This window comes from Nycticebus coucang, chromosome 8 (assembly GCF_027406575.1).
Source record: "Nycticebus coucang isolate mNycCou1 chromosome 8, mNycCou1.pri, whole genome shotgun sequence".
Lineage (NCBI taxonomy): Eukaryota > Metazoa > Chordata > Mammalia > Primates > Lorisidae > Nycticebus > Nycticebus coucang.
The window spans coordinates 98,633,595-98,643,766 of record NC_069787.1 but is presented as its reverse complement, the minus strand read 5'-3'; the positions used below and the strand labels follow the sequence as shown (position 1 = coordinate 98,643,766).

Sequence of the window (10,172 nt, the reverse complement as noted above, 5' to 3'; positions counted from 1 at the left end):
GTCTCTAGGACTCAGTTTCCTCACGTGCACAAGGAAAACACTGGAGCATGCCTCTCAACTTTGGCCCAGTCACTCAGCAGTTTGCTGCCTTTTGTTCCTTCCCTGCCCACCTTCCTCCCCTGGGTAGGCAAGGGCTCCTGTGAAATAGATTCTAGAACCAAGATACAGACTCCTCTGTGGCAAAAACTGGGATGAATAGTAATGTGATGTAGAGTTCCATCTATCATCTCCTTGTCTTGTCTCCATGTTACAGATGAGGAAACTGAGGCTTAAAATGATTAAGTGACATACCCCCATCTTTTGGCTACTCTGGGATTCAAATCCAGATACGCCCAAAATCTGAGCTGTATTTCCTTCTGCTTCCTTAGCCTCTTGCCTAGTCTGGGGCCAGCCTCTAAACCAGTGGTTCTCAACCTTCCTAATGCCTCCCAATGCCACGACCCTTTAATACAGTTCCTCGTGTTGTGGTGACCCCCAACCATAAAATTATTTTCTTTGCTACTCCATAATTGTAATTTGGCTACTGTTATGAATCGTAATGTAAATATCTGATATTCAGGATGTATTTTCATTGTTACAAAGGGGTCGTGCCCCACAGGTTGAGAACCGCTATTCTAAGCCTTTGCTCACCTCTTCCACTTTTCCTGCCTTGCAGACTGGCCCCTCACTCTCTAGACAGGTGCACTTGGTCCCATCACCCCACAGACACTCCAGGGCTGCCTGCAGCACCGGAAAAGGCTTCTGCTCTAGGCCCAGAGTTTGAGAGTCAGAGGAAACCCATAAATACAAACATATTTGCATGAAGGCCCAGCTCACTTAGCTTCAGGGCCAGAGCTGCCCGAGTTGCCACATGAGAGCAGCCACCACCAGCTTCCTAGGACAAACGTCCCAGCAGCCAGGTTGGTACCATTCAGTATTTATTGATACACAAATAAAAGAACTTAGTAGTTCAAACAGATTACGCTCCTTTTTTTCTATATATATATATATATATTTTTTTTTTTTAAGATGGACACATCACCAGTGCCCCACATTTTTTTTCCACTGAGCAATATATACAGCCTATTATATATATGTGTGTGTGTGTATGTATGTATGTGTGTGTGTATATATATATATATATAATATATGTTTTCAATAGATAACTACATTCAAGTAATGAAACACAGGATTTACAATTTCCCTCTGACAGCAGAGGAAAGCAAATTCACACACAGTTCACAGAGGAAGTACCATAAAAACCCAGCCGGACAGGAGCTGAGGCCCCTCTGGGGGGCAGGGGAGGGTAGCAGCAGCAGACATCACCACAATGACACTGTTGCTTATCCTGGGGAGTGGGCAGGTGCAGATGGAGGGTAGGGCCCGGCCTGCTCTACCCAAGGTGGGCTGGGGGCCATGTCTGGGAACCTCAAACTTCTAGTAGACGCTCAAATTTGGGGTTTACAAAGGAGAAGCCTTCAAATGCAGACTGGTCCATGGAGTCGATGAGGGTCTTGTCACTGAAGGAGAGGCGTGGCTTCTCATTCAGGAACTCCTGGTCAAAGTTGCTGTAGTCTTTGAGGGACTTCTGTGAGCAGAGGGCAGGGGTGGGTGAACAGAACCTAAGGAGTGGGCCTCCAGAGGCTCCCAGTTTCCCAGGATTGTGGGGCTGGGCCAGGCCAGAGCCATCCTTATTCAAAACAGGAAAGGGATCTTCTCCCGAGGAATGAGAAGATCTCCACTGGAAGATAGATGTTGTTTCCCCATAGAAAAGGATGAAGAAAGGAAGCAGGGATCTCTGGACACCCTCCCAAGCAGGGACAGTAAACCACAGCCTATGGGCCAAATCTCATCTGACGTCTGTTTCTGTGGGGCGCACAAGCTAAGAATGGCCTCCACATTTTTAAATGGTTTGAAAATTTTTGAAAAGAGTAATATTTTATGATATGAAAATTAAGTGAAATTCTAAGTTTGGTGTCTATAAATAAAGTTTTATTAGTACACAACCATGCCCATTTGTTGACATATTATCTATGGCTGCTTTGAGATCATCTGGCCTATAAAGTCCAAAATATTTACTATAACAGAAAAAGTTTGCTGATTCCCTGCTCCTGAGGATATGATGAAATAGTAACAGAGGGAAACTTCAAGGTGGTGGCTTTGAGGCCAAACTGAGCTGCAGGTACAATCATTTTGGCTCGCATTGGGTTTTAATGCAATTTGAGCCAATATTTTTTTTTTTTTTTTTGTGGTTTTTGGCCGTGGGTAGGTTTGAACCCGCCACCTCCGGCATATGGGACCGGCACCCTACTCCTTGAGCCACAGGCGCTGCCCTTGAGCCAATATTTTAAAACTGGGTAATGTGACACAAAAATCTAGATTTCTGGCTTTTCTTTTTTAAAAAATGGCAGATTAGAGCAGCACTGGGTCCACTTCCTGCCATGGCAACTCTTGGTGCTAAGAAGCCCCTTGGGCAGCTTGCCATTCCCACTGACCTGCCCTGTATTTCTTAGCATAGAGAAAGAAATCTCTCCCATCAGACCCAAAGATGGAAAGCAAGCTGTGTGATTTCCTTGCAGCTGACCTAGCTGGTTACATGCCCAGGACAGGAGGTGTCCGGGTTTGAGATCCCTGGGATAGGGGAAGTGCTCTATAGCCTCAAAGCACAAATGCGGGACATGTTATACAACAGGCTGCCCAGGGGGAACAGTGTGTCCTGGCGGAGGAGGGGAAGCAAAGGAGAGAAAGAGAGTGGGAGGAAAGAACTGTGGTCACAGAGGGCCACACAGTCCCAACTTCTTAGAGGCCCCAACCTGCCTCTCCTCTCACACTAGCTTCTTGGTGGTCGCTGTAAAGTCTGGGTCTTTGTGCAAATCATCCCCGCCTGCAATCACCCAGCTGCTCTCTGCCTAGACTAGTGTCTCCAGTCCTGCTCAAGTCCATTTCTTCTAAGGGGGCTTCTCAGACCATCTCAGACCCACCTCATTCTCTGCATCTGGCCTCCTGCTCACAGACCCTCTCGGTAGCAACTTATCATAGATGGTCTGTGACATCTCTTATACTGTTGTACTACAAATTGTCATCAGTATGCAAGTTTCTTATCTCTCCAACTAGCCAGGGGCTCCTCCAGCTCTGGGACTGTGTCTCCTCTTGGCTGTGTAGCCTGGCACAGTGCTCTGCACCCAACTAGACTCGGGAAATGGACTGGATTGATGGCGGAGAGAGGGAATGAAACCTGAATTCTGATTCCCCAAATATATCCTCACACTGGTTGCTAGAGGATGTATGTTAAAAAGGGGCTGGATGCCTAATCCCCAATGTTTGCTGAAGGGCTGGCTGTGAGGAGAGACAGGATGAGAATACAAGGGCAGAGGCTGGGACAGAACATGCCAGGGGAGCTCAGGGAAGCAGGTTTTCTGGAAGAAGGGAGGGGAGGAAAGGGTGCGAAAGGGGTGGGGGTAAGGGGGCAGGGGAGGAAAAGCCCACCAGAAGGCAGTACAAGGGCAGGGATCACATACCACTTTGGGCTTGAAGGGTGGCTCTATCTTCCGCTTTTCCAGCAAAGTCCAGTTGATGGTCTTGAAGAAGGGGTGGATTCTGATGTTTCCTGTCACTCCCAGCCTCTTGTTTGGGTCCCTTTCAAATAGCTGCAACCCAGCAGGGACTCTGGTTAGTGCCTGAGGACTGTGGGAAACCGGAGCTTCCACAAATCCCCAGCAGGCCCGGGGTGCAGAGCAGGCCTGCTCCAACCCCACAGTACAGCTCCTGGAGCAGCTAAGGGGAGGTCCTCCAAGACAACAGGCCCTAGACTGGGGCATCTGGGACTCAGATGGTGGGCCTCGTCCCAGCAGTGCCCATTCATTGAGTATTTACTATCCGGCTGGCATAGAACTAAGGATTGTGTTTCTACTTTCTTCCCAACAACTCTGTGAGGCTCCCAACAACTCTGTGAGGCAGTTTCTTTCATAACTCCATTTTGTAGATGAGATAAACCCAGAGACAAACTTAGAGAGGTTAAGCGACCTGCTTAAGGTCACTGGATAGTGATGGGCAGAGCCAGAGTCTCCTGACTCTGAGCCCTTAGTCACTTGTCAGGCTAATTCCATGCACAGGACTCAGCAGTTCTGGGAACATGTGAGAAAGCAGTACCCCCAATATGTCAGGGCTGGGGTAGCAGTGAGGCTGTTCTTCCAGAGACAGGAAGCTGTAGCATTCCCGCTGCCCAGTGTCTACCAGCTCTGCTCTGGCCCAGCCCACTCCCAGCCCAAGATGCCCCACCTTCTCCAGGATGTCCTTGGACTCCTTGGTGATCCAGCGGGGATAGTGTGGCGTGTCCACACGTATGGACTCGAAGAGTTCATCCTCATCATCACCATGGAATGGGGACTGACCAATGAGCATTTCATAGAGAAGGACCCCAAAGGACCACCAGTCCACAGAGAATGAGTACTTCAGGCCCTGTAGGATCTGGGGCGCGAGCAGCAGGTCAGCAGAAGCTGGGGTGCTGGGGCTGAGAAGGACCCCTGAGCACATGCCCCAGTCAGCCCTCCCCAGCCTCTGGGTGTTGACTCAAACATCATTGCTCCTGGGAATCCTTCTCTGGCCCCACCATATTGAGGCAAGATGTCTGCCTAGGAGGCATGGAGGGTGTCTGCTCACCTCAGGAGCGATATAGTCAGGGGTGCCACAGAAGGTGCTGGCCAGGTTCTCCCCAAATATGTTCTCTTTGCACATCCCAAAGTCGGCAATCTTGATGTGACCATCCAGATCCAGCATCACATTGTCCAATTTGAGGTCCCTGAAGACAGGGAACAGGAAAAAGGGTCACCAGAGACCAATTTCTCTCCTCTCCAGTCCCACCCTCTATGGCAGTGGTTCTCAACCTTCCTAATGCTGCGACCCTTTAATATAGTTCCTCATGCTGTGGTGACCCCCAACCATAAAATTATTTTCGTTGCTACTCCATAACTGTAATTTGGCTACTGTTATGAATCGTAATGTAAATATCTGATATGCAGGATGTATTTTCATTGTTACAAAGGGGTCGTGCCCCACAGGTTGAGAACCGCTGCGCTATGTCCTCATTTTCAGCCTGTAAGTCCAGGACTCTCAGTTTTTACCCCCTGTTCCCCAGGGGACAAAAGAATGGGGAATAGAAAGAGAAGCAGAAGGAGAAATAGGTGCTAGGAACAGGTGCCTCCTTCAAGGCACCTCCTACTGTGCCTTGCTGGATGCTGGGCACATACCATCCTGCTCCCTGGAGCTCAAACACTGCTCAGAGAGAGGCAAAGTCACTTGCTTAGGGTCCTCTAGCTGGCCAGCAGCAGAAGTGGTCCCAGCCTCAGGTTGTCTGACTCCACAAGGGCAGGGACCATGTCCATATTTATGTAATTAGTTGTGTGAGTAGATAATTTGTTCACATGGAAACAAGTACTAGAAATAGGCAAACAGTGCAAAGTCCATCTTCCACTAGGCTCAGTAGCCAGGCTTTCCTTAGAGTGATTCTGAGCAGAGATAAGCAATGTGCAGCTCACCTCCACCTACAGAACCTGAACGCTGCTATGTGATACCTACACTCCTGAGGGTTGGCTTTCCACTTGACTACACATATCTTGGCATCTTCCCATCTCAGTACACCTTTTGCAGGTGTATAGTACTCCACCATAGTTTGGGGCCCCATTTATTGGATGAGGATCTATGGAACCCTTCTCCTCTGGTGGAAGCTTAGATTGTTCAGATGGGGCTTCTGAGTAAGACTGGTGGCTTCAAGGAAGGGAGACACCGTACCAGTTGGTGCTGCCCTCCTTGCCAATGGTGTCAAATATGGGCAGTGAGTCCCCAGTTCCTGGAGCTGTGCCAGCCTCAGCTGAGGGGCCACAAGAAATTCTAGCACCAGACTAGGAGGTTTAAGCCAATACCCAGTTAAAGACTGACTTCACAAACTCTTGTGTGAGCTGGAGCTAGAGCCAGGCCAGGGCCCACTGGGAACATTTCAAAGGATATGATAGGGTTTGAGTCTCCCCTCCCGAGAGCCCCCTACCACCCCATCCCCTGCACCTGTAAATGATCCCCTTGCTGTGCAGAAACTGCAGTCCACAGATTATCTCAGCTGCATAAAACCTGGGTGAAGGAGAGAGAATGTGTCCTGGGATTTCTGCTGACTAGTCTCTGATTCTCCTAGGGCCCTTGCCACTACCCCCAGTGGCAGGAAATGCTGCAAATAACTCCCAGGACAACATGGGCCCCACCAAGCACATCTTGTATCAGCAAGTGGAGGCTGGCAGCCCAGGCAAGAAAGCTCCAAATAGTCAATGCTCTGTCCTGAGAGCATTTGCCTTTACACAGATATGCATATATATACACACGAACGTGCACACGCACACGCACACATACCCCCCTCAATTTGGGAAGGGCATACAAATGGGGAACAGCATCACAATGCAAGTCTGGTGACCACACACCGAAGCACCATCTTTGACGTTTCTCTGGCTGAGGCCTAGAAGGGACAGGACCTAGCATGTTGGTGCTATACCCTCAGCTTGAGCTTGATTACTACCCGTGGCTTCCTGTGTGGTGAGGATGGCCCAGGCTACCCCTAAATCTCCTCAACCCCAGCTCTAGCCCATGCTGGCTTCTCCAGGGAGAAGGAAGAAGTGGGGGGCAGACGGGTTCTGAGCCAATGTCCCTTCCCACACACTGGGCCTCACATACGTGGCACGGTAGAGCTCAAAGCGGCCTTTGTCCTGGATGTGGAACATCAGGTCCCCTCCATTGAGGAACTCCATCACGAAGAACAGGTGGTCCTAGGGTGGCAACATGGTGAGGAAGGGCAGAGGGACAGGCAGCAGGCTCCCTTGCTGGGGCCACTGGGCCAAGGCCCAACAGAAAGCATGAGGTAGGGCCCTGGCTGAGGGGACCAACTCTGCCCTGGGAGCCATGGGTGGGAGAGATAGGGCCCTGTTTTAGGCAGTCTTGGGAAGAAGAAGAGGTCCTGTCTTGGGAGGCCTGAAGAGGAAGGAGACAGGGCCCTACCCCATGGGCCTGAGGGGGAGACCCAGCATCTGCCTCAAGAGGACTGTGGCGCATGGCTGTGCTACTTAAGCAACTACAGTGGAAGGCCAAGATACCTTGGTCTGGAAGGTGCAGATGAGGTGAGTGAGAAAGGGATTCTCCCCAGCAAGCGCCAGCACTCGCTTCTCCACCATGGTACACTCCACGTCGTCATCAATTAGAACCACATCCTTCTTCAGGGTCTTGATAGCAAAGTACTGTCCGTTGCTCTTCATCTCCGCGAGCAGCACCTGATGGGGAGGCAGGGATGCTGAACAGGGGAGAACAGGCAAAGGTCTCAACCCTACCCAGACTGCCGGCTTCTGCCACCCAGCCAGGGTGGAGAGGGAAGCAGGTGCCCCAGAGGTTCCCAAGCCACGGCCCCTTGTGCAGCCCCAGGGCCTCAGGCCCCTCACCTTCCCAAAGCTGCCTTTGCCCAGGACCTTGTGGAAGGTGAAGTTATTGATCTTGCACTTGTCAGATCTGCCTTCCCAGATCTTGCCGTAGGTCCCATTGTCTGCCCAAGAGATGACGCCTCAGACTTGGGTCTCGGTCTGCACAACTGCCCTCCTCTGGGGCCCAGGGATGGATTGGGGTGAGGGGTGAGGAAAGGGAGAGACTTGCTACCAATGGGTAATGCCTCCTTTCTGGTGTGACCTGACAACAGGAGGGAGGACAGGCCCCAATCTGTGCCCTGGTGGGTAGAGGCACTTTAAAGTTGGAAATGGGGTCAGTTTCACCTAGGGAATCATCACCAGAGATTCCTGGCTTCTTCTCAAAACCCTGGTATATGCCAACAAGCTCAGAAGATGCTGATTCTGCTTTCCGTGAGGTTCTCTGGAGAGGGGACCAGATAAACATTCCACAGTCACAAACGGTTCAGAGACAAGAGCCCTAGCCCTAACTCCATCCTCAATACTGATGAGCCCAGCCCAAGCCCCCAGCAGGGCAGTGTGCAAGCACACACACACACATACTGCCCCCCACAGCACAGGGAGAGTCTGGAAAGTGATGTTTACAAACAGAAATTTTGTGAATTGAATCTCACCTTCCCAATCAATCACTCAATAGTTTTTTTTGTTCTTTTTTTTTTGAGGCAGAGTCTCACTTTGTTGTCCTCGGCAGAGTGCCGTGGTGTCACCTCCAGCTCCTGGGCTTAGGCCATTCTCTTGTCTCAGCCTCCCAAATGGCCTGCCACAATGCCTGGCTATTTTTTTGTTGCAGTTTGGCCAGGGTCGGGCTTGAACCCACCACCCTACTGGCGCCCTACTTACTGAGCCACAGGTACCGCCCTAGAATTTCTTTTCTTTTTTTTTTTTTTTTTGTAGAGACAGAGTCTCACTTTATGGCCCTCAATAGAGTGCCGTGGTCTCACACAGCTCACAGCAACCTCCAACTCCTGGGCTTAAGGCGATTCTCTTGCCTCAGCCTCCCGAGTAGCTGGGACTATAGGTGCCCGCCACAACGCCCGGCCATTTTTTGGTTGCAGTTTGGCCGAGGCCGGGTTTGAACCCGCCACCCTCAGTATATGGGGCCGGTGCCTTACTGACTGAGCCATAGGCACCACCCTAGAATTTCTTTATTGCTAATAGGAGATCAGCCTTTGTTCCATTAAGCCTTTTAGCTGATTAGATGAGGCCCACTCACATTATGGACAGTAGTCTGTTTTTCCCTTGTTTGTTTTTTTTTAAGACAGAGCCTCACTATGTTGCCATGGCATCACAGCTCACAGCAACCTCAAACTCGTGGGCTTAAGTGATTTTCTTGCCTCAGCCTCCCAAGTAGCTGGGATAACAGGCACCCACCACAACGCTTGGCTATTCACTCAATAGTTTTTTATTTGTGTTAACTTCATTTCTTTTTTTTTTTTTTTTTTTTTTTTGAGACAGGGTCTTAAGTTATTGCCCTAGGTAGAATGCCGTGGCATCGCAGTTCCCAGCAACCTCAGACTCTTGGGTTTAAGTGATTCTCTTGCGTCAGCCTCCCAAGTAGCTGGGACTACAGGCACCCACCACAACGTTCGGCTATTCTTTTTGTTACAGTTGTCATTGTTGTTTAGCAAGCCTGGGCCAGGTTTGAACACGCCAGCCCTGATGTATGTGGCTGGTGCCCTACCCACTGAGCTATGGGCTATTATGAGAATTTTACCATAAAGTTTCATGGCATCCCTCAAGGCTCACCTACACCCAAACACCCACACCCCAACGTCTCAGTTCACAGTGTTCCAACATCCAACTCTTCAGTTCCCCAGGTTCACCCTCAAGTAAAGAACTGCTTGAATAATTTCTCACAAGAACAAGCCCACCTCCCTCTGCTGCTTAAATTCATAAATTGGATCCTCCGGAAATGGGGTCCTGGGTCTAAATGCCTCCCGGTGGTTCCCCAGGAGTGGCTACCCCCCGACCCTGTTGTCCCTTGACTCCACTGCCCTGTTCCCCATGGTGCCTGCCCACCTGGGTGACTTGGTTTAAGGCCTCCGCCAAGAGCTTCTGGTTGATGCCACAGAGGTTGGCCACCTTCTCCTGGCATTTATGGTGCACGTTCATGCCACAGTCTGGGGTGAGGGAGAAGCAGGGCTGTCAGTCTCAGGGCTCAGCCAAGGGCAGGCAGGGGTAGAGGAAAGGGCAGGAGAGCAGGAAAAAGAAGGGCTTTGAGGGGTCTGCTGGGTTTCCTGTCTTTAAGAAAAAATGAATCTGAAGCCATCATGAGCACTTCTAATATTTCATGATTTAAAGAAGAAAAAGGGGATGGGCGTGGCAGCTCACCCCTATCATCCTAGCTCTCTGAGGCCGAGGAGGTGGACTTACTTGTGCTCAGGAGTTAGAGACCAGCCTGAGCAAGGGCAAGATCCTGTCTCTACTAAAAATAGAAAAGCTAGCCAGGTGTTGTGCTGGGCATTCTATAGTCCCAGCTACTCAGGAGGCTGAGGCAAGAGGATTGTTCAAACCCAAGAGTTTGAGGTTGCTGTGAGCTGTGAGCCACAGCATTCTACCGAGGGTGACAAAGAAACAAAGAAAAAGGAAAAAAGCAGATGAGAGATCTAATTCTAAACACTTCAAAGAATGCCTGGGACAACTTAGGCTTTTTTCTCTGGGGAGACTCTTATTTCCCAAGGTGAAGCCAGGGGAGGCTGGAGAGAAACC

The 10,172-nt window shown here is 50.3% G+C and overlaps 1 protein-coding gene across 3 annotated transcripts in view; it reads right to left on the bottom strand.

Moving 5' to 3' along the window:
- Nucleotides 1–896: 896 nt before the first annotated feature.
- The window catches only part of PRKCD (protein kinase C delta), a 33,825-nt gene continuing 24,549 nt past the window's right edge, over nt 897–10,172 (bottom strand). For 2 of the 3 annotated variants that reach the window (XM_053600871.1, XM_053600873.1), the window contains exons 10-19: nt 9,483–9,583; nt 7,770–7,866; nt 7,446–7,546; nt 7,107–7,280; nt 6,691–6,782; nt 6,037–6,099; nt 4,639–4,777; nt 4,258–4,446; nt 3,498–3,626; nt 897–1,567 (exon numbers count right to left, since the gene is read on the bottom strand). In XM_053600871.1, the coding sequence (XP_053456846.1) occupies nt 1,409–1,567; nt 3,498–3,626; nt 4,258–4,446; nt 4,639–4,777; nt 6,037–6,099; nt 6,691–6,782; nt 7,107–7,280; nt 7,446–7,546; nt 7,770–7,866; nt 9,483–9,583 (1,244 nt within the window). In that variant the 3' untranslated portion in view covers nt 897–1,408. The remainder of the gene's footprint in view (nt 1,568–3,497; nt 3,627–4,257; nt 4,447–4,638; nt 4,778–6,036; nt 6,100–6,690; nt 6,783–7,106; nt 7,281–7,445; nt 7,547–7,769; nt 7,867–9,482; nt 9,584–10,172) is intronic. The other variant, XM_053600872.1, reaches the window with a different exon arrangement.